The 24,753-nt window shown below is 46.2% G+C and overlaps 1 protein-coding gene across 1 annotated transcript in view; it reads right to left on the reverse strand.

Moving 5' to 3' along the window:
* Window positions 1-569: 569 nt before the first annotated feature.
* LOC143671486 (melanoma-associated antigen 10-like) overlaps window positions 570-24,753 on the reverse strand; it is a 143,979-nt gene continuing 119,795 nt past the window's right edge. Inside the window, exons 5-6 of the mRNA XM_077146661.1 lie at window positions 1,939-2,063; window positions 570-1,856 (exon numbers count right to left, since the gene is read on the reverse strand). Of these exons, the coding sequence (XP_077002776.1) occupies window positions 946-1,856; window positions 1,939-2,063 (1,036 nt within the window). The 3' untranslated portion in view covers window positions 570-945. The remainder of the gene's footprint in view (window positions 1,857-1,938; window positions 2,064-24,753) is intronic.

Below are 24,753 nucleotides of genomic sequence, written 5' to 3' on the forward strand. Positions count from 1 at the left end.
GTGGGAGGAAAACACTCTGATGTAAACTATGGACTACAGTTAATAGTACATTTTTAATATTTTTCATCAATCGTAACAAAAGCACCACACTAATGCAAAATAAACCTAATTAAAAATATACATTTTTAAATCTAGCACTTGCTTGTTTAGAAATGGCCAAACTACACTCAAGATAATCTAATAAAACTGTCCCTTTAATGAAGTGGGCTCCAGCTCTCTGTGGATAGGAAAAACAGTCAGACTAGTGGCTTCTGGGCATCACTTCAAGAGTGTTTCATCCTTATTTCTGAGGAAATCCTTGCAGGTGATTTGTATAGAACACCTAATTCATGCACTGGGTTCAACTGCACTGGGATCCAAGCACAGCAGGCCTTCCATACCTGCCCCAATCAGTTAGCCTTGATCCAAAACTAACTGCCAAAGCCATTTTCCATGCAAGGCTTTTCTCACTTACACAAGATTAATTTTCTACTGCATATTTGAACTGACTTAGCAAATCCAGTACATATCTACTAATTTTATGCAATGACACACTAGAAACGACATGGAAAGCCAAGAATTAACCACTTTTATTTTTATTTATTTTACTGTTGAGTTCTTTTACATTTTCAAGAAATTTTCTCTTCCAATGCCATGTTATCTTGCTCCAGGTCACAAAATAAGACGAAAGGTTTCCAAACTTGTTTTACAAAATAACAAAATTCTACCCCAGTACTGGATAAATAGCAATAAATATGCAATTGATGTCATTAATAAACTTGATTCTGAGGCTAACAAACCTTCTATTAAAAGGATAAACTTTTGAAAATTACCAAAAAGATGTAACATCTAATTCATCCCTATAGAATGGGAACAAAAGGCATTTTGTGTTCCCCAGCCCCAGCCTGGCCCTCCACTACGTAGATTGTTGACTGCCCTGTTAGACCCTGGAGTGAGAAACTGCACTCAGACTTCACTAGGTGTGGTGAAGCTGCTGGACGAGGCCCTCAAATATACCCTGGTCCTGGCAGCTGTGTCACTTATAGTGGCAATTCTGGGCTGGGCTCGCTCTTCCTCATCTCTCAAAGCCTCCTCATACCAGGTTGGAAAGGCAGTGGGGACAGTATTATTGATATTGGCCAAAAGCTCCAGGACCTTCATCTTGCTGGTTTCGGCGTGGGCCCTGGGACCCCACAGGAACTCATAGTGCACAGGATCACTGCCGGGCACCCTGCGGTACTGCAGGTACTTTGCCCGCACCCAGTTTCTGGTGAGGAGCTTCTTGGGCTCCCCGTAGATGAAGTGCTTCTTCCCCGCATACACCCCCATCATGTTCAGGGATTCCCAGATCTTCTGCTCAGGAGCACGGCTGCCCTCCATGAAGATCACACCCAGGATCGTTACCAAGAGCCCTGTTCTGGGCATCTTCCGATAGCCACTTCTCATCCTATCATAGGTGAGGCCCAATGTGCTGACAAGGACATAGGACTGACTGGTGGGGTCCACTTCTTTTACATCAATGCCAAACACCAGCCGCAGGCACTTAGATGCTCTCCTGAAGATGGCAGGGAAGTGGTCTTCGCAGTTGTTGTTGACTATATTCAACATTTCTGCCCTTGTGATGGGTTCCTTTTTTTGATACTTGAAGACCCCAAATTTCACCAAATTAGCCACCGTATCATCAATTGCATCACCGAGCAAAGACTCAGTGTCTGGCACAGCCTGTGAGGTGCTTGGGCCCTCCTCTTCTGGGCGGCTGCAATCTTCATCTGACTGTCTTAATGGAGTGGCTGCCAGGGCCCCAGGGGAGAAGCAGGCTCTCTGAGGACTCCTGGGAGTACTTGGTGCCCCAACAGCAGAAACCTCCTCTGTGTTGCCTGGGATAAGAAGAGAGCAAGAGGAGGAAGAGATCTTCTCTTTTGTAACAAGAACATGCATACCCACCGGACTCTGTCTTACTTTGGGACTGAAGGTCTTCCTCAGGCTTCTGGCACTGATGCTTTGGAACGTGAAGCATGATGACTCTTCTCAGGGGTGGCAGGCAGAAGAATGAGCAGGACGGTAGGCGATGGGGACCTAGAGGCCTGAGGGGGAGAGGGAGAGGGTGAGTGGCTGCAGCTGAGAAACTCAACCTCGGTAGCTCTGATCAAAGCTGACTTACAGGTCTTCTCTTTACCGTGGTGTGCTCAAAGCACTCACACGTCTCCTGTCCTCCTGGCTGGCTTGTTCCTGCAGAACCTAAGGGAGGAAGTGAGATGGCTGCTGAGGATGCAGCTGGCCTGCACAGCCCAAGGCATCCAGGCCTGAGAGAAGGCAGGTGGGGCTGGGCACCATAGGGTCCCATCTGTTCCCCGTGTGAGGGGGCCCTTGTACACGTGCACGGTGTGAAGCTCACCTTGACTCCTGGCACTGCTGGGGCCTCCTTTGCTCGGCTGACCTGAGGACGCTCACTTCAGACCAAGACCCTCAACTTCTGGATCCTGCAGTCCCTGTATGGGGAACTGAGGTGACCCAGCATGGTACCAACTGCCAGCACAGGCCTGGGCCCCCCATTGCAGACTGCACAGTCCCCATTGTTCCTGGCTGGCTGGCCTACATAGTGCTCACTCAGAGTCCTCCCTTTCCCCCTAGCAAGGCCTAGCCCCAAACCTCTACTCACCTGAGGGGAAACTATGAATCAGGAATCAAATCACTGAGAATGACAAAGAGTAAATGAGGGGTCTCATATCTGCCTTCGCTTGCTCAGGGCCTCCTAGAGGTGAAAACAAGGGCTGGCTGATCTTGATGAGGGTCCATCTGATATTGGAAGAATTCCCTCAAACCTCACTTGATGCCTAGCAGGGTCTGGGACTCCTTCCTCTACTGAACTGAGACCAACACCCTCAGTCCAAGGCCCACTTCCACGAGAACAGTGAGCCAGAAATAAGGGGTGGACTTCAGCCTGACTGCCATGCCCAGGGCCTCAGAAGGCTGAGAGCAGAGGTGGGTTTTAATGGGACCGGGTCTGTTCTGGCATAGGCAATAACATCAGTCCTCTTTGGTGACCTCTCAGTTCTCTAAGTCTTCAACTTGATTGCTCAGTAGGCCTCAGAATCCACTTTCACTGAACATGACTTTGAAACCTTCATATCCTTCCTCCAGGAGGAAGTGAGGGGATGCTGCATCAGGCCCAAGGGCTGAGAGCATGGGTAGAGCAGGCATGAGGTCTCCAGTGATCTGGGGTTGGGGTAGGGCCCTATAATCCTCCTGCATGGTCCTTACCTATGTAGTTGGCAGGGTCTGAGACCCTTCCTTCTACTGACCAGAGAACCACCCCTAAGACCAACAAACTCCCCTCCTCAGACACCCAAAGGAGAAATAGGGACATCATAGCACATCAGACCACCCATACCTTGGTCATCTTACAGCCAAAAGCAGGGGAAGGGAGGGGTGGATGCACACTCAAAAATTAAAAGAAGACACCTGCCAGCTTTCCCACTATCCTCACATTGACACCTGTCCTGTCCCTCCCTCTGGCAACTGAGTGTCCGCTATGGTCAAGCCCTCACCCACTTAGCCACTGCGACTGGAGTAAGGATGGGGTGGCCCACAGCCTGATGCCTTGCCCGAGGTTTCCCAGGGCCCAAGGGGGAGATGGATTCTGGGGTCACTTTGTTCTGGATGGGGACTCTCAGGACTCCCTCAGATCCTCACCTGACCCCTGCCCTGACCTCCTGTTCAGAGACTTGTGTCACCCCTCAGGTCATGCCTTCACCCCCGAGCCCCTGAGTCTGAAGTGAGAGCAGGGAAGTTCTCAGCCTTACATCCTGCCCAGGGTCTCTCAGGGCTGAAACCAAGAACAACTTGGTTGAGTGGGGACTTGGAGTTCTTCCTCTAGGTGCAAACCTTGACCCCTGTCCTGACCCTCCCTCTGAGACAGGAGTCTTCCCTCAGGACAAGCCTTCTCCCCTGAAGGTGGACTGGGGGCGGGGCAGTCTTCAGCCTGACTCCCTGCCTCAAGACTTCCAGGGCTGAGACCAGGGGGTACATGGAATTTGAGGTTCATCGTTTGGGGGGGGGGAGGAGCCTCAGTTCTCCCTCAGCGTCCTCACCCTGACCCCAATCTTGACTCTCTCTATGACCCCCGAGTCTCCTCTCAGGACTAACTCTCACCTCTCAACACCTGTGACTGGCGTGGGGACGGGGCAGCCCTCAGCCTGACGCCCTGCCTTGTGTCTCCCAGGGCTGGCCGCAGGGCACCTGGGTTCTGGAGTCCTCTGCACTGGGTGGGGACGGCCAATCCTCTCTCAAGGTCCTCACCTTGATCCCTGTCTTGACCCTCCCTCTGAGACCCCAGTCTCCCTCAGGTCAAGTCCTCACCCGGGAGGCCCTGAGTCTGGACTGGAGGCGGGGCAGCCACTTCCGGTTCCCCTGTTCGGGGCCCCCAGGGCTGGCCGCAGGGGACCTGGGTTCTGGAGTCCTCTGCACTGGGTGGGGACCACCAGACCTCCCTCAGGGTCCTCACCTTGACCCCTGGCCTGACGCTTCCTCTGGGTCCTGACTCTCCCCTCAGGTCAAGCCCGCATCCGGGAATTCCTGAGACTGGAGTGGGGGCGGGGCAGCCCTCAGCCTGGGGCCTCGCCCGGGGTCTCCCAGGGCTGACAGCAGGGCCAACCTCGATTCGGGGTCCCTCTCTTTTGTGAGGGGACAGTCAGTCCTCCCTCTTTCCTCATGTTGACCCCTGTCCTGACCCTCCCTCTAAGACCTGAGTCTCCCTCAGGTCAAGCTGTCACCCCTGATCCCTGAGACTGGAGTGGGGGCGGGGCAGCCCTCAGCCTGGCGCCTTGCCCGGGGTCTCCCAGGGCTGACGGCAGGGCCAACCTCGATTCGGGGTCCCTCTCTTTTGTGAGAGGACACTCAGACCTCCCTCTTTCCTCATGTTGACCCCTGGCCTGACGCTTCCTCTGGGTCCTGACTCTCCCCTCAGGTCAAGCTGTCACCCCTGATCCCTGAGACTGGAGTGGGGGCAGGGCAACCCTCAGCCTGACGCCCTGCCCTAAGACTTCCAGAGCTGACAGGAGGGGGTATCCAGAATTTGAGGTTCATCTTTTCGGGGGGGGGGGGTGTCTCTTAGTCCTCCCTCAGGGTCCTCTCCTTGACGCCAGACCTGACCCTCTCTCTGAGACCTGAGTCTCCCTCAGGTCAGGCCCTCATCAGTGAGGGGACGGCTCGGGGCCCCTTAGGATCCTACCCGGACACCGGCACGGCCTGGGACCCCGCCCCGGACTGACCCGTCCGACTCCTTCCGGACGCAGCTGTCAGCTGTCTGAGAGAAGCCCCAGGCGGAAGTCAGGGTGGCCACTTCCGGTTTGCCTGCCCGGGCCCCCAGGACTGACCGCAGGGGACCTGGGTTCTGGAGTCCTCTGCACTGGGTGGGGACCACCAGACCTCCCTCAGGGTCCTCACCTTGACCCCTGGCCTGACGCTTCCTCTGGGTCCTGACTCTCCCCTCAGGTCAAGCCCTCATCCGGGAATTCCTGAGACTGGAGTGGGGGCGGGGCAGCCCTCAGCCTGGCGCCTCGCCCGGGGTCTCCCAGGGCTGACGGCAGGGCCAACCTCGATTCGGGGTCCCTCTCTTTTGTGAGGGGACACTCAATCCTCCCTCTTTCCTCATGTTGACCCCTGTCCTGACCCTCCCTCTAAGACCTGAGTCTCCCTCAGGTCAAGCTGTCACCCCTGATCCCTGAGACTGGAGTGGGGGCGGGGCAGCCCTCAGTCTGACTCCCTGCCCTAAGACTTCCAGAGCTGATAGGAGGGGGTATCCAGAATTTGAGGTTCATCTTTTCGGGGGGGGGGGGGTGTCTCTTAGTCCTCCCTCAGGGTCCTCTCCTTGACGCCAGACCTGACACTCTCTCTGAGTCCTGAGTCTCCCTCAGGTCAGGCCCTCATCAGTGAGGGGACGGCTCGGGGCCCCTCAGGATCCTACCCGGACACTGGCACGGCCTGGGACCCCACCCCGGACTGACCCGTCCGACTCCTTCCAGACGTAGCTGTCAGCTGTCTGAGAGAAGCCCCAGGCGGAAGTCAGGGTGGCCACTTCCGGTTTGCCTGCCCGGGCCCCCAGGACTGACCGCAGGGGACCTGGGTTCTGGAGTCCTCTGCACTGGGTGGGGACCACCAGACCTCCCTCAGGGTCCTCACCTTGACCCCTGGCCTGACGCTTCCTCTGGGTCCTGACTCTCCCCTCAGGTCAAGCCCGCATCCAGGAATTCCTGAGACTGGAGTGGGGGCGGGGCAGCCCTCAGCCTGACGCCCTGCCCGGGGTCTCCCAGGGCTGACAGCAGGGCCAACCTCGATTCGGGGTCCTTCTCTTTTGTGAGGGGACACTCAGTCCTCCCTCTTTCCTCATGTTGACCCCTGTCCTGACCCTCCCTCTGAAACCTGTCTCCCCTCAGGTCAGGCCCTCATCAGTGGCGGGACGGCTCGGGGCCCCTCAGGATCCTACCCGGACACCAGCACGGCCTGGGACCCCGCCTCGGACTGACCCGTCCGACTCCTTCCGGACGCAGCTGTCAGCTGTCTGAGAGAAGCCCCAGGCGGAAGTCAGGGTGGCCACTTCCGGTTCGCCTGCCCGGGCCCCCAGGGCTGACCGCAGGGGAACTGGGTTCTGGAGTCCCCTGCACTGGGTGGGGACCACCAGACCTCCCTCAGGGTCCTCTCCTTGACGCCAGACCTGACCCTCTCTCTGAGACCTGACTCTCCCCTCAGGTCAAGCCCGCATCCGGGAATTCCTGAGACTGGAGTGGGGGCGGGGCAGCCCTCAGCCTGGCGCCTCGCCCGGGGTCTCCCAGGGCTCACAGCAGGGCCAACCTCGATTCGGGGTCCTTCTCTTTTGTGAGGGGACAGTCAGTCCTCCCTCTTTCCTCATGTTGGTCCCTGTCCTGACCCTCCCTCTAAGACCTGAGTCTCCCTCAGGTCAAGCTGTCACCCCTGATCCCTGAGACTGGAGTGGGGGCGGGGCAGCCCTCAGCCTGACGCCTTCCCCTAAGACTTCCAGAGCTGACAGGAGGCGGTATCCAGAATTTGAGGTTCATCTTTTCGGGGGGGGGTTGTCTCTTAGTCCTCCCTCAGGGTCCTCTTCTTGACGCCAGACCTGACCCTCTCTCTGAGTCCTGAGTCTCCCTCAGGTCAGGCCCTCATCAGTGAGGGGACGGCTCGGGGCCCCTCAGGATCCTACCCGGACACCGGCACGGCCTGGGACTCCGCCCCGGACTGACCCGTCCGACTCCTTCCGGACGCAGCTGTCAGCTGTCTGAGAGAAGCCCCAGGCGGAAGTCAGGGTGGCCACTTCCGGTTTGCCTGCCCGGGCCCCCAGGACTGACCGCAGGGGACCTGGGTTCTGGAGTCCCCTGCACTGGGTGGGGACCACCAGACCTCCCTCAGGGTCCTCACCTTGACCCCTGGCCTGACGCTTCCTCTGGGTCCTGACTCTCCCCTCAGGTCAAGCCCGCATCCGGGAATTCCTGAGACTGGAGTGGGGGCGGGGCAGCCCTCAGCCTGACGCCCTGCCCGGGGTCTCCCAGGGCTGACAGCAGGGCCAACCTCGATTCGGGGTCCTTCTCTTTTGTGAGGGGACAGTCAGTCCTCCCTCTTTCCTCATGTTGACCCCTGTCCTGACCCTCCCTCTGAAACCTGTCTCCCCTCAGGTCAACTTTTCACCTCCTGATCCCATGACCAGAGTGGGAGCGGGGCTGTCCTTATACTGTTCCCTACGCAGTGTCTCTCAGGGCTGACAGCAGGGGGGAACTGAATCTGGGGTCTCTCTGTTCCAGGTAGGAGACTCCTCTGTCCTCTCGCAGGGTCCTTAACATGACACTTGTCCTGACCCTCCCTATAAGACCTGAGTTTCTCCTCAGTTCAAGCTGTCCTACTACTGAGACCATAGTGGGGCAGAGCAGTCCTCAGGGCTGACTGTAAAGGGAACGTGGATTCTGAGTGTCTTCTACCATGCGTAGGTGACCTTCAGTCCTTCCTCTTTTCTCACCTTGACCCCTGGACTGAACCTCCTTCTGAGGCCTAAAGGTCCCTGATTTCAAGCCCTCACCTCTTGAGCACCTGAGACTTGATTATGGTCAGGTGGCTGTCCGCCTAATGCTGTGACCCAGGTCTCCCAATGCTCACAGGGGGGCGGAACTGGATTCTGGGAGTCCTTTTATGGTTTTTCTGTACTTTTTTTAATTTTGAAATATAGCGTATGTAAAAGCAATGAATTTCAAAGTATGTTGTAACAAGTATTTATGGAACAAATGTCACTGTTTAGTACTAGTTACAGTTCCACAATTTTAGGTTTTTCCTTCTAGCTGTTCCAAGATATTGAATACTAAAAGAAATATCAATATAGTGACTCCGCATTCATACTCATTTGTTAAATCCTACATTCTCTTTTATAGCTCCTTATTCTCCTTTGCACTTTCTCGCAATCTTTAGGGTCCTTCTGCTGTGTACATTCTAACTTTTTCTAATGTTTGAAAGGGCAGCCCATAAATGGGTAGGAAGATGGAACTAGTTGATGTTCTTGGAGAGGCTGGCCAGTTTGGGTTTCAGGACTTCTCTGACCTAGGAACCTTCTGAAAGTTGTAGGTTTCTAGAAAGTAAAGCAATGGTGTGAAACTTTTGTAGAATCAAAGACAAAGCCCTAGGTTTTCTTTAGGGTTAACAGGTATGCTTTTGGTTGGGGGTTGGCAAACCATGGTAAATAGCAATATCTAGGTAAATCTCATGTAAGAGTAGCCTCCAGAATAGCCTTTTGACTCTATTTGAATTCTTTTAGCCACTGGTACATTATTTTGTTACCTTTCTTTTCCCCCTTTGGGTGAAGATGGCATTGTCCATCCCAGAGTTCCAGTGATGCTCATCACTGGCAGTCATGTCCCACATTGCCAGGGAAACTTTCACCCTGATTATTTTGTCCCACATATGGGGAGTAGGTAATGATTTTACTTGCAGAGTTGAGCTTAGAGAGAAAGAGGCCAAATCTGAGCAACAAAACACGTCCTCCAGAAGTAACTCTTAGGCATACTTATAGGTAGACTTACATTCTCTTCTCCATAAACAAGCTTCACAAGAGCAAGCCTCAAGATCAAGGGCTTGGCCTATTGACGTGGGAGTCCCTAATTCTGTGATAGTAACAGGGGTTTCCTTAATGGTAAAGTATAATAGTTCCATATTTTTTTCTTGCATCCCTCAAAGGACTTTGCCAATACTTTTTAGTTATCTACCCAATGTACTCTGGGATGTATCCAGGTATTATATTACAGTGTACAGAATTACAAGTTCTCATTCACATTCTGGGCTCCATGTGTTTGGGTGCTTTAAATGATCTATGCAGACAGGTTGAGTTAGATTATGTGCTACAGAAAATTTGGGTTTTGAACAAAATAAACGTCTCTTCCTTTGTTCTCATATATTAGGTGAAGCTCTAAAATAAAAGCAATATCTTCCTTTGCCCTGTATTGTGATTTATCTTTGTTCCAAACCTATTGGCTTCATTCTTATTTCTAATTGAAGGTTCATCTCCCTTTTGGTTTCTGTAAGAGTTACTGTATGTGGCAATGCTGACTTTCAGAGCTGCAAAACTCCAACTCTGAGTCTTAGTGTCACACAAGTACCGAAACTTCCAGGGAAATACCAGGTTATACACATATAGGAGAGCATCTCAGAATCTAGAAATAACATTTATAGCTCTGGACTAAATGTGACTGCTATAAGACCTTGCCGTCTAGGCCCCAATTTTCTTATAAATATTTTCTAAAAGATACCATACAATATTTGTTCTTTTGTTTCTGGCTTATTTTGCATCACATGTTCCTCAGGTTCATTCACCTCATTGCATGCCTCATGACTTCATTTGTTTCTGGAGCTGCACAATATTCCATCATATGTGTACTCCACAATTATGCCATTCTATTTCTCAGTTAGTGTATCCGTCAGCCACCTCCTTCCTTTGGGCATCATGTACAACGTCCAAAGTAAAAAATCTATGTCTCATCTTAGCCTTGCGTAGTTGTACTATCATCATCACAGTCAATATTCGGCAATTTTCATTGCCCCCAAGAGAAAAGTCACCGATAAACACACCCTCACCGAATAGAAAATCCAAATCTCCCTTTAACTTTTGTCCTTTCCCCCCAATTATCTACTGCTGGTATTGTTATTCCACTTTTGATGTCTTCCTGTTAAATATAGACCATAGCCTCCAATAGTAGTTTTCCCCCATCCCCTCTACTATTGGCTCTTTGTACAAGATTCATACCTTTGAAGTAGTTCATGCAAGACCTTATTTATATTTGTAGTATTAATCGGTGGCTCTATACAACCCTTTTCAATCATGTTCAGCTTCAATATGGCAGTATAACTTATAGACCCACTCATGAACTGCCTTCACTTCTATCCATTCCCTTACATTTAGTTTCAACCTCTTAGCTAACCGTTCACCCATTTCCAGCTTTTGTGTATCTCTAGGTTCCTATGTTCTATATTAGAAATCTCTGAGTTTATCTTTACCGAAGTCATAAAAGCGACATCATATGGTATCTATCTTTTTCTTGTATCTGGCTTATTTCACTCAGCATTATGTTCTCAAGATTCATCTGTGTGGTCATATGTTTCAGGACCTCATTTTGTCTTACTGTTGCATAATATTCCATTATATGTATACACTACATCTTCTTTGTCCACTCGTAGGTTAATGGTCACCTGGATTGTTTCCATCATTTACTATTGTGAATAATGCAGCTGTGAACATCAGTGTGCAAATGCCTGTTTGTGTCACTGCTTTCAGCTATTCTGGGTATATACTGAGTAGGTATTGCCAGCTCATAGGGCAAATCAATATTTTGTTTTCTAAAAAACTACCAAGCTGTCTTCCATAGTAGCTGTACCATTATACACCTACTAACAGTACATAAGTGTCCCAATTTCTCCACATCCTTTCCAACATTTGTAGTTTTCTGTTTAACAGTAACCATTCTTATAGGTGTGAGTGAGGTGGAATCTCATTGTAGTCTTGATTTACATTTTTATTATGGCTAATGAAAATGAGCATCTTTTCATGTGCTTTTTGGCTATCTGTATTTGCTCTTCAGAAAAATATCTTTTCATATCTTTAGTCCATTTTATAATAGAGTTCTTTGTTATTTTGCTGTTGAGCTGTATGTTTTCTTTATGTGCCTGTACAGGATATCAAACCTTTATCAAATGTGTGATTTCCAATTATTTTCTTGCATTGAGGTGGGTGCCTCTTCACCTTTTTGACAAAGTCTTTTGAGGCACAAAAGCATTTGATTTTGAGGAGTTCCCATTTATCTATTTTTTCTTTCATTGCTTGTACTTTGCATGTAAAGTTTAGGAAGCTACCTCCTATTACTGTATCTTGAAGATGTTTCCCTATATTTCCTTCTAGGAGTTTTATGGTACTGGTTCTTATATTTAGGTCTTTGATCCACTTTGAGTTAATTTTTGTACAGGGTAAAGTAAGGGTCCTCTTACGTTCTTTTGGGTATTGATATCCAGTTTTCCTGTGCCCATTTATTGAAAACACAATTTTGTCCCAGTTCAGTGGATTTGGGGAGTTCATCAAGGATCAGTTGACCATGGATTTGTTGGTATATTTCTGCATTCTCAACTTGATTACATTGGTTAATGCTTCTATCTTTGTGCCAGTAACATATAGTTTTGACCATTGTGGCTTTATAATAAGCTTTAAAATCAATAAGTGTTAATCCTCCCACTTCATTATTCTTTTTCTAAAGAGTTTTTATCTATTCAGGGTCTTGTTCCCCTCCAAATAAATTTTATAATCAGCTTTTACAAGTCTTCAAAGTACTTAGTTGGAATTTTGGTTGGTATTGCATTGAATCTGGAGATCAATTTTGTAGAATTGATATCTTAACTACATTTAACCTTCCTATCCATGGGTAGGGAGTATCTTTGCACTGATTTAAATCTTCTTTAATTTCTTTTAACAATGTTATGCAGTTTTCTCTGTACAGGTCCTTTACTTCCTTGGCTAATTTTATTTCTAGATATTTGATTGTTTCAGTTGCAATTTTGAAATATTTTTCCTTAATTGTCCCTCAGTTAGGGGACATACACATTGTTTCTGTACAGAAATTATATGATTTTTGCACATTAATCTTGACCCTGCCACTTTGCTGAATTTGTTTATTAGCTCAAAAAGCTTGTCATAGATTTCTCAGGGTTTTCCAAGTATAGTATCATGTCACCTGCAAATAATGAAAGTTTTACTTCTTCCTTTCTAATTTGGATACCTTTTATTTCTTTTTTCCTGCCTGATTGCTCTAGCTAGAACTTCTACTGCAATGTTGAATAATAGTGATGACAGAGGGCATCCTTGTCTCATTCTTGATCTTGGGGGAAGATTTTCAGTCTCTCCCTGATGAGTACAATGCTGCCTATGATTTTTCATATATGCCCTTTATCATTTTGAGGACCGTTCGATTCTTACCTTTTGAATTATTTGTATCAGAAAAGGATGCTGAGTTTTGTTGAGTGCTTTTTCAGCATCAATTGAAACGATCACACGATTTTCCCTTTTGATTTATTATTGTGTTATATTACATTGATTTTCTTGTGGTGAATTATGCTTGCATTACTGAAATAGATCGCACTTGGTCATGGTATATAATTCTTTTAATGTGTCATTTGAGTCAATTTGCTATTATTTTGTTCAGAATTTTTCCATCTGTATTCATTAGGGATATTGGCCTGTGTTTTTACTTTCTTATAGTATCTTTACATGGTTTTGGTATTAGACTGATGTTAGCTTCATAAAATGAGTTATGTAGTATTCCTTTTCCCTCAATTTTTTTGAAGAATTTAAGCAGGATTGATGTTAGTTCTTTTTAAAATGTTTGATGAAACTCTCTTGGAAAGACATCTGGCCCTGGGCTTTTCTTTGTAGGAAGATTTCTCATGACTGATTAAATCTCTTTACTTGTGATTGGTTTATTGGGATCTTCTATTTCTTCTTGAATCAGGGTAGGTATTTTGTGCATTTCTAGGAATTTTTCCATTTCATCTAAGTTGTCTAGTTTGTTGGCATATAATTGTTTGAAGTATCCTCTTATGATTTTTTTTTTTATTTATTCAGCTTTTGTGGTAATGGCCCCCTCATTTCTGATTTTGTTTATTTGCATTCTTTCTCTTTTTTTGCTTTGACAGCTTAACAAGAGGTCTATTGATTTTACTGATTTTTTTTAAAGAACCAACTTTTGGTTTTATTGATTCTTTCTATTGTTTTTTTATTCCAATTCAATTAATTCTGCTTTAATCTTTCCTATTTTTCTTCTTCTATTTGCTTTAGCATTAGTTTTCTGTATGTTCTCTGGTTCCTCCAGGTGGACAGTTAAGTCCTCAATTTTTGCTCTTTCTTCTTTTTTAATATAGGTATTTAGGGCATTAAATTTCCTTCTCAGCACTGCCTTTGGTGCATCCCATAGGTTCTGATATGTTGTGTTCTCATTTTCCTTCATCCTCAGCTATTTACCAATTTCTCTAGCAATTTCTCCTTTGACCCACTGTTTAAGATTATATTATTTTATCTCCATGCATTTGTGAAAGTTCTGGTTCTTTGGTGGTTATTGATTTCAGCTTCATTACCTTGTGATCAGAGAAAGTACTGTGAATAATTTCAATCTTTAAAAATTTTTAAAGACCTGTTTTGTGCCCCAGCATATGATCTATACTGGAGAACTTTCCATGAGCACTAGAGAAGAATGTATATCCTAGTGTTTGGGGATGTAACTATTTATATATGTCTGTTAGGCCTATTTCATTTATCAAACTGTTTAAGTTCCCTGTTTCATTACTGATCTTCTATCTGGTTGTTCTGTCTTTAGAAGATAGTGATGTATTGAATTCTCCCACTAATATCATTGAAACTCATATTGCTACTTTCAGTTTTGCCAATGGTTACCTCATGCACTTTGGAGCTTCTTGATTGGAGGCGAAAACATTTATGGTTGTCATTTATTCTTGGTGAATTGTCCCTGTTATTAATATGTAGCGTCCTTCTTTGTCTCTTATGATGTCTTTACAATTAAAGTCTATTTTGACTCCTATTAGTATAACTACCCCTGCTTTCTTTTGGTTACAACTTTCATGGAAGGTCTTTTTCCATCCTTTCACTTTCAATCTATTTGTATCATCCTTGGATATCATGTCCCACATAGGGGACTTGCAGAATTGGACTTAGAGAGAGAGATAGAGGCCACATCTGAGCAATAAAAAAGGTCATCCAGAAGTGACTCTTAGGTATATCTATAGGTAGGCTAAGTTTCTCTGCTACATACATAACCTTCACAAGAGCAAGCCTCAAGATCAAGGGCTTGGCCTATTGATTTGGGTGTCCCTTATGTTTACCACTGTATCTGGGGTTTCCCCATAGGTAAAGTTTAATTGTTCCATAAGTTTTCTTTCATCCCTCAAGGGATTTTGCCAATACTTCTTGATACCAGCTTAATATGCTCTGGGGTGTATCCAGGCATTGCATTAAGCTATACAGGATTAAAGACTCTCATTCTTATTCTGAGCTTCCTGTGTTTGGATTGTTTGAATGATTTATCCAGACATGTTGAGTTATGTTATGTGCTACATAAAATTTTGGTTCTGGGCATAACAAAACTTTTTCTTTTGCTCCTAAAGAGTAAGTGAAGTTCTAAAATAGAGGCAATGTCTTCCTTACTTCTGTATTCTGAATTACCTTAATCCCAACCCAATCAGCTTCATTCTTATCTCTAAATACCAGGTGTGCTGGTTTGAAAGGATTTATGTACCCCAGAAAAGCCATGTTTTAATCCTAATGAAGCTTGTGAGAGCAATGGTTTCTTCTAATCCTTATTCAGTACTGTAGGTTGGAAACTTGATTACATTATCCCTACAGGCATGTGACTCAATCAATTGTGGGTATTAAACTTGATTAGATGGAGACGTGTCTCCACCTATTCTACATGGGTCTTGATTAGTTTACTGGAATCTTATAAAAGAAGAGACATTTCGGAGAGAGTCCCTTTTGAGAATGAGGAGAGAGCCAAAGAAACATGACAGAATGATGAGCAGAATCCACCAGACAGTGACTGTGCCAGTTTGAAATATAGGGGATATATGTCCCCTAGAAAAACCATGTTTTAATCCTAATCTCATTTTGTAAAAGCAGGCATTTCTTTTAATCCCTATTCTGTACTGTATGTTTGAAACTGTAATTAGATCATCTTCCTGGAGATGTGACTCAATTGAGAGTGGTTGTTAAACTGGATTAGGTGGAGACATGTCTCCACCCATTTGGGTGGGTCTTGATTAGTTTACTGGAATCCTATAAAAGAGAACAACAAGAGAGAAAGCTGGGAGATTTTGAGAGAGCAGAACGACATAGCAACGAGAAGCAGGTAGTCCACCAACCAACGACCTTTAAAGATGAAGAAGGAAAATGCCTCCTGGAGCGCTTCATGAAATGGGAAACCAGGAGAGAAAGTTAGTGTTGATGCAATGTTCGCTACGTGCCCTTTCAATCAAGAGAGAAACCCTGGCTGTGTTTGCCATGTGCTTTTTCACTTGAGAGAGAACCTTGAACTTCATCAGCCTTCTTGAATCGCGGTATCTTTCCCTGGATGACTTAGATTGGACATTTCTATAGACTTGTTTCAATTGGGACATTTCCGTGGCCTAAAAACTGTTAACTTGCAACTTATTAAACTCCCCTTTTTAAAAGCTGTTCTGTTTCTGGTGTATTGCATTCTGGCAGCTAGCAAACTAGAACCTTTGGAGATGAGGAATGAGAAGGCCATTGAGGAGCTTCATGAAACAAGCAACTGGAGAGGAAGCTAGTAGACATCACCCTGTTTGCCACATGCTTTTCCAGTAGAGAGAGAAACCCTGTACTTCATCAGCCTTTTTAAACCAAGTTATCTTTCCCTGGGTGCCTTAGATCAGACAAATCTCTAACTTGCTTTTGGACATTTCCATGGCCTTAGAACTGTAAACTAGCATCTAACTAAATCCCCCCTCCCCTTTTATTTTGCCTGGGCAGGCACCTGGAATCAAAGCCGGGTCTCCAGCATGGCAGGTGAGAATTCTGCCTGCTGAGCCACCATAGCCCACCCTCAAATTCCCCTTTTTAAAAGTCATTCCAGTTTTGGTATATCACATTGTGGCAGCTAGCAAACTAAACAGATTTTGGTATCAGACAGGTGGGGTGCTGCTTCAGTTTTCAAAAAATACCAAGCATGTTGGAACAGCTTTTTAAATGGATAAGGGAAAGATTTTAGAGGCAGTGTGAGGTGCTTGATAGAGAAGGCCTAGAATGCTTTGAAGAAACTGTTGGTAGAAATGCGGACTTTAAAGATACCTATGACAAGGCCTTAGATAGAAATGAGGCACATGGTATTGCAAACTGGAAGGAAGGCAATCCTTGTTTTAAAATGACAGATAATCTGGCAAAATTGGCTAGTGGCTTTGGCTGGAAAGTAGATTTTAAAAGCCAAGAGCTTGGATATTTAGCAGCAGAGATTTCCAAATTAAATGTGGAAAGTGCAGCCTGGTTTCTCCTTGAAGCTTATAGTGGAATGCAAAAGAAAGAGAAGCTGAAAACTGCACTCTTAGATACAGAGAAACCAGAAATTGATATTCGAAAAGATTCTGGGCTTCCAGGAAAGGACACCCCAGGGAAGGTGTCCCACATGAAAATTTAGCTAAATGGGGAACCAGTCAGACATTTCAGAGAAAGCCAGGATTGGACATGGGGATATCCAGGAGGGATTTGTGGAAACTCCTTGTGTCTGATGGGCATAATTCAAGGCCACTGCATAGAAAGCCAATGAGTGTTGTAGGATCTCTATAAAGAGAACCACTGCCAGTTGGGACTGAGAGGGACAGAGAAGGGGCACATTGGAGGAAAAATAGCTTCAGAGATGGAGCCATGAGAGCTGAGGTCTGAAGTAAAAAAGCCTTGGGCCAGAAGGATGAACACACCCAAGTACTTGGAGAGGGTGAGTTTGCCCCAAAGACAGAGGATGGGCCTTCAACCTTGTAGCAGTGGAAGAATCAAGCCGCCTCAGGTCTTGGAGAGGGTGGAGCACATTCCTTGGAGTTTGGGGAGAGCCTGGGTATCACCACATGGTGGAATTGCACTGCGTGTGTGCCCCAGAGATGGCAGAGAGCCTGGATGCAGCTCCGATGCTTGGAGAGGGTGGAGCTGAGACAAAGGTGGTCTCCCCATTGTCCCCCAAGGTTGCATTCAGAGAGAGGCAAACCACCATATAGGCCCTTGGAAAAGGTAGGGCTGCTGCTTTATAAAGCCCCGAAGATAAGTGACTCTCAGACTTTGAAATCTAATGAAATTTGCCCTGCAGGTTTTCCAAACTGCTTGGGTCCTGTGACCCCTGTGTTCCTTCCTCCCTATGGAAATGGGCATATGTATTCTATGACTGTTCCTCCTTTGTATGTTGGCAGCAAATAACTTGTTCTGAGTTTTACAGGTCCAGAGCCAGAGGAGAACTTAGCTTTAGGACAGACCATGCCTGTAACTGACTTTGTACTGTTTTTAATTTTATATTTGTAATGTTACTGGAATCTTTTAATATTCTCTGATATTGTGATGAAATGAATGTATTTTGTATATGGGGAAAACATATCTTTTTTAGGGTCCAGAGGGTAGAATGTGCTGGTTTGAAAGGAATTATGTACCCTAGAAAAGCCATATTTTAATCCTAATCAATCTTGTGGGAGCAACCATTTCTTCTAATCCCTATTCAGTACTATAGGTTGGAAACTTGATAACATTATCTCCATGGAGATGTGGCTCGATTAATCAGTTGTGGTTATTAAACTTGATTAGATGGTGTATTAGTTAGGGTTCTCTAGAGAAACAGAATCAACAGGGAATACTTGCAAATATAAAATTTATGAAAGTGTCTCACGTGACCGTAGGAATGCAGAGTCCAAAATCCACAGGGCAGGCTGTGAAGCCGATGACTCCAATGGATGGCCTGGATGAACTCCACAGGAGAGGCTCACCAGCCAAAGCAGGAATGAAACCTGTCTCCTCTGAGTCCTCCTTAAAAGGCTTCCCATGATTGCATTTAGCATCACTAATTGCAGAAGACACGTCCCTTTGGCTGATTACAAATGGAATCAGCTGTGGATGTAGCTGATGTGATCATGACCTAATCCTATGAAATGTCCTCATTGCAACAGACAGGCCAGCGCTTGCCCAATCAGATGAACAGGTACCACAACTTGGCCAAGTTGACACCTGTCCCTAACCATGACAGTCCACCCCTTGTCAACTTGGCACCTATATATATATATATACATCACCTTAGACCATACTTAATTTCCAAATGAAAACAAATAAGCACACATTTTTTCTTTTACCTGACAATACTTAACTGTCTTGCATATAACTGGAAACACATTAAATCTCTCCAGAATAGGGTGCAAATCCTTAGGCAACATTCATCCTTAAACTTGATATCTTACAACTTAAATAGTATAACACAAACAAAACAGCATTACAGTCCTCGTTTCTGTAACTGATCACGTGGTCGAAGTTCATATTTATCACTACCTTCTTCTACTACCCATTCCATGTTCCCTTTCCCCTCAGCAAGCACTTCAGCTGGCCGTGGTTCTTTGCCTGGTGGGGTGACCCAAACCTTCATTCCTGAAGTCTCAGAGCCATTAGTGGTCCTGCCTGGATTGTGTTGTTGCAGTTTTCCATTGATTTTAATCACAGGGCATGGTAGTACTAATAGACGCCCCAGGGGATCTCCTATATTCCAAGAAAACTCTTCTTTACCTCCATTATGTAGTTGCAGTCCTACTTCCTTCTGATAGTCAGGGTCAATTACCCCAGACAATAATGTAATCCCCTTCTTGGTGTGTTGATCCAGAGGCATAAGTAGCCCAAAGTGACCAGGTGGCAATCTTAACTTCCAGTTCAGTGGTATCACTGTTGTTTCTCCTGGAGAAAGCACACCCCGTTTTGGAACTAAAACCTGTAGACCAGCAGAACTCAGGATAGCAGGGACAGGAAGCAAAAATTTTCCTAGTGGATCACTAGGAGTAATAGTGAGTGGCACCACACCCGTTTCCACCCCTTGGCTCCTGGACCCATGGATCCTGGCTATGGGAGAAACAGCACCATACAGCGGACGCTGATTCAGAGCATACACAGCTTCCTGTAGAACATTACCCCAGCCTTTCAAGTTTTTGCCACCTAGTTGGCACCGTAATTGAGTTTTCAAAAGGCCATTCCACCGTTCTATCAATCCAGCTGCTTCTGGATGATGGGGAACATGGTAAGACCAGAGAATTCCATGAGCATGTGCCCATTCCCACATTTCATTTGCTGTGAAGTGTGTTCCTTGATCCGAAGCAATGCTATGTGGAATACCATGACGATAGATAAGGCATTCTGTAAGCCCACGGATAGTAGTTTTGGCAGAAGCATTGCGTGCAGGGAAAGCAAACCCATATCCAGAGTATGTGTCTATTCCAGTTAGAACAAATCGCTGCCCCTTCCATGAAGGGAGTGGTCCAAGGTAATCAACCTGCCACCATGTAGCTGGCTGGTCACCTTGGGGAATGGTGCCATATCGGGGGCTGAGTGTGGGTCTCTGCTGCTGGCAGATTGGGCACTCAGCAGTGGCTGTAGCCAGGTCAGCCTTGGTGAGTGGAAGTCCATGTTGCTGAGCCCATGCATAACCTCCATCCCTACCACCATGACCACTTTGTTCATGAGCCCATTGGGCAATAACAGGAGTTGCTGGGGAAAGAGACTGACTGGTATCCATAGAACGGGTCATCTTATCCACTTGATTATTAAAATCTTCCTCTGCTGAAGTCACCCTCTGGTGTGCATTCACATGGGATACAAATATCTTCATGTTTTTAGCCCACTCACAAAGGTCTATCCACATACTTCTTCCCCAGACCTCTTTGTAACCAATTTTCCAATTATGGTCTTTCCAAGTCCCTGACCATCCAGCCAAACCATTAGCAACAGCCCATGAGTCAGTATACAAATGCACCTCTGGCCAGTTTTCCTTCCAAGCAAAATGAACAACCAGGTGCACTTCTCAAAGTTCTGCCCACTGGGAGGATTTCCCCTCACCACTGTCCTTCAAGGACACCCCAGAAAGGGGTTGTAATGCTGCAGCTGTCCACTTTCGGGTGGTACCTGCATATCGTGCTGAACCATCTGTAAACCAGGCCCGAGTTTTCTCTTCCTCAGTCAATTCACTGTAAGGAACTCCCCAAGAAGCCATAGCTCTGGTCTGGGAAAGAGAAGGTAATGTGGCAGCAGGAGTGGAAACCACGGGCATTTGTGCCACTTCTTGATGTAACTTACTTGTGCCTTCAGGACCTGCTCTGGCTCTATCTCGTATATACCATTTCCACTTTACAACAGAGTGCTGCTGTGCACGCCCAACTTTATGGCTTGGTGGGTCAGACAACACCCAACTGATGACAGGCAACTCAGGTCTCATGGTAACTTGGTGGCCCATGGTTAAGCATTCAGTCTCTACTAAGGCCCAGTAGCAGGCCAAAAGCTGTTTCTCAAAAGGAGAGTAGTTATCTGCAGCAGATGGTAAGGCTTTGCTCCAAAATCCTAAGGGTCTGCATTGTGATTCTCCTATAGGGGCCTGCCAAAGGCTCCAGACAGCATCTCTATTTGCCACTGACACTTCCAGCACCATTGGATCTGCTGGATCATACGGCACAAGTGGCAGAGCAGCTTGCACAGCAGCCTGGACCTGTTGCAGAGCCTCCTCTTGTTCAGGTCCCCACTCAAAATTAGCAGCTTTTCTGGTCACTCGATAACTGGGCCAGAGTAGCACACCCAAATGAGGAATATGTTGTCGCCAAAATCCAAAAAGACCAACTAGGCATTGTGCCTCTTTTTTGGTTGTGGGAGGGGCCAGATGCAGCAATTTATCCTTCACCTTAGAAGGGATATCTCGACATGCCCCACACCACTAGACACCTAGAAATTTTACTGAGGTGGAAGGCCCCTGTATTTTTGTTGGATTTATCTCCCATCCTCTGACACGCAAATGCCTTACCAGTAAATCTAGAGTAGTTGCTACTTCTTGCTCACTAGGTCCAATCAACATGATAGCATCAATATAATGGACCAGTGTGATGTCTTGTGGGAGGGAGAAACGATCAAGGTCTCTGCGAACAAGATTATGACATAGGGCTGGAGAGTTGATATACCCCTGAGGTAGGACAGTGAAAGTATATTGCTGACCTTGCCAGCTGAAAGCAAACTGTTTCTGGTGGTCCTTACTAATAGCCATTGAGAAAAAAGCATTTGCCAGATCCATAGCTGCATACCAGGTACCAGGGGATGTATTGATTTGCTCAAGCAATGATACTACATCTGGAACAGCAGCTGCAATTGGAGTTACCACCTGGTTGAGTTTACGATAATCCACTGTCATTCTCCAAGACCCATCTGTTTTCTGCACAGGCCAAATAGGAGAGTTGAACGGGGATGTGGTGGGAATCACCACCCCTGCATCTTTCAAGTCCTTAAGAGTGGCAGTAATCTCTGCAACCCCTCCAGGAATACGGTATTGCTTTTGATTTACTATTTTGCTTGGTAGAGGCAGTTCTAGTGGCTTCCACTTGGCCTTTATCACCATAATAGCCCTCACTGCACGAGTTAGAGAACCAACGTGGGGATTCTGCCAGTTGCTCAGTATGTCTATGCCAATTATACATTCCGGAACTGGGGAAATAACTACAGGATGGGTCCGGGAGCCCACTGGACCCACTGTGAGACGGACCTGAGCTAAAACTCCATTGATCACCTGGCCTCCATAAGCCCCCACTCTGACTGGTGGTCCAGAGTGACGTTTTGGGTCCCCTGGAATTAATGTCACTTCTGAACCAGTGTCTAATAATCTCCGAAATATCTGATCATTTCCTTTTCCCCAATGCACAGTTACCCTGGTAAAAGGCCGTCGGTCTCCTTGGGGAAGACTTAGAGGAAGGTTAACAGTATAAATTTGTGGCAGTGTAACAGGTTTCTCCCCATAGGGACCTGGCCTCCCCTTCATTCAAGGGGCTCAGTGTCTGTAAACTGTTTCAAGTCTGGAAATTGATTAAGGGGCCGTGACTCTGTGTTTTTGTAATTCAGATTAGACTTCTGTTCCCTTGACCTAGAACTCTTCTGTTTATACAGCTCCAACAAGAATTTAGTAGACTGCCCTTCTATTGTATTTCTAGGTACCCCATGATTTACTAGCCAATGCCACAAATCTCTGCGTGTCGTATAATTTTGATGCCCCCTTTGAGTTTGTTGTCTATTATAATAGCCGCGTCTACCCTGTCTTTGGTGATTAAGTGCTGCCACCTGGCTTCTGCCAACTCGGGATCCTGTCATCCCCATTGTGTTTAAGGACTCCAGCTCAGTGACAGCAGTTCCTACAGTAATATCTGACCTACAGAGAAGTGCAACCACAGAGCTCTTGAGGGATGATGGTGCTAGTCTCACAAACTTATTTCTCACTGTTCTGGTAAAAGGTGCATCCTCTGGACATTCCTGGGGTGTAAGAGCAGGCTTTGCATGATAAATCCACTCTAACATCCCAATCTCTCTAAGCCTCTGGATCCCCTCATCTACATTATACCAGGGCAGTTCTGGCATTTCAACCTCAGGTAATGTTGGCCACCTTTTGATCCATGTTTCAACCAACCACCCAAACAAGCTGTTAACACCTTTTCTAACTGCTCTAGCTATAAGATTGAATGCAGAATCTCTGCTTAGTGGGCCCATATCAATAAATTCAGCCTGATCCAGCCTTATATTCCTCCCACCATTATCCCACACTCTTAAAATCCATTGCCACACATATTCCCCTGATTTCTGTCTATATAAATTGGAAAACTCACACAGTTCTTTTGGAGTATAACGTACCTCCTCATGTGTGATACTTTGTACCTCACCTTTAGGGGCCTGTTGGGACTTTAGTCTAGTTATAGGTCTAGAAGAAATGAGGGGTGGTGGGGGTGGGTCATGAAAAAAATTAGAAGTATCTTCCAAGCCATTTGCTTCAGGGCTTTCATTTGCAGTTTCATCTGGTGAAACAGGATTAATCACTCTAGGGCTAATCCCTTCAGGAGGAGGTTGGGTGGCCAATTCCTCAAGGCAGGCTGGAGGTGGGGCGGCCATGTTCTCAGGGCAGACTATTACAGGGTTATCTAAAGAAGGCTCAGCATGGTCTAGGGTTTCAACCTCACCCCCAACATCATTATCAATCCATATGTCACCATCCTATTTTTCAGGGTCCCACTCCTTTCCAATCAATGCCCTCACTTTAACGGCAGACACCATGCAAGACTGAGATTTCAGTTTACGTTGTAAATTTGCTACTCTAACAATAAGATTCTGAGTCTGATTTTCAGAGCTCTCAAGTCTACGGCTACAGGTAATAAGATTTTCCTTCAGGATACTCATAGAAACCTCTACATCTTTCAGACGGTGCTTAAGCTTCTCTTTTGAAGCCTTAAGCCCATCCCTTTCACCCTTTAATGTAGACAGTGTATCTGACAACAACCAACCAACATCTCTATAACTCTTATTTCTACAAAACTCTGTAAAGGTGTCAAAAACATTATCCCCCAGAGTCTGGCTTCTTACAAGCGAAGCATTAGGAGAATCGAGTGATGATATTTTGACTATCTCCTTTGCCAACTCAGTCCATGGATTGGGAGTGTCATTCTGATTATGGGAATCAGAGTCCTTAGTGTCTCTGAGTCCAGTCAGAGTAGAAAACCATTCATAAAAACCCATTTTTAAGATTCTGTTCCTTAAGAACCACTCCTGGTACCAAGATGTATTAGTTAGGGTTCTCTAGAGAAACAGAATCAGCAGGGAATACTTGCAAATATAAAATTTATGAAAGTGTCTCACGTGACCGCAGGAATGCAGAGTCCAAAATCCACAGGGCAGGCTGCGAAGCCGATGACTCTGATGGATGGCATGGATGAATTCCACAGGAGAGGCTCACCAGCCAAAGCAGGAATGGAACCTGTCTCCTCTGAGTCCTCCTTAAAAGGCTTCTCATGATTGCATTTAGCATCACTAATTGCAGAAGACATGTCCCTTTGGCTGATTACAAATGGAATCAGCTGTGGATGTAGCTGACGTGATCATGACCTAATCCTATGAAATGTCTTCATTGCAACAGACAGGCCAGCACTTGCCCAATCAGATGAACAGGTACCACAACTTGGCCAAGTTGACACCTGTCCCTAACCATGACAGATGGAGACATGTCTCCACCTATTCTACATGGGTCTTGATTAGTTTACTGGAATCCTATAAAAGAGGAGATATTTCAGAGAGAGCCCCTTTTGAGAATGAGAAGAGAGCTGCAGAACCACGTCGGAATGATGAGAGAACCACAGAGTCTACCAGCCAGCGACCTTTGGAGATGAAGAAGGAGAAAGCCGCTGGGGAATTTCATGAAGAAAGAGGTCTGGAGAGGAAGCTAGTAGATGTTGCCCTGTTTGCCTCATGCCTTTCTAGTGGAGAGAGCAACCCTATACTTCATCAGCCTTCTTGAACCAAGTTATTTTTCCACTGATGCCTTAGATCAGATATTTCTATAGACTTGCTTTTGGACATTTCCATGGCCTTAGAACTGTAAGCTAGCAACTTATTAAATTCCCTTTTTAAAAAGCCATTCCAGTTCTGGTGTATCA

The sequence above is a fragment of the Tamandua tetradactyla genome, chromosome X (genome assembly GCF_023851605.1).
Source record: "Tamandua tetradactyla isolate mTamTet1 chromosome X, mTamTet1.pri, whole genome shotgun sequence".
Classification (NCBI taxonomy): Eukaryota; Metazoa; Chordata; class Mammalia; order Pilosa; family Myrmecophagidae; genus Tamandua; species Tamandua tetradactyla.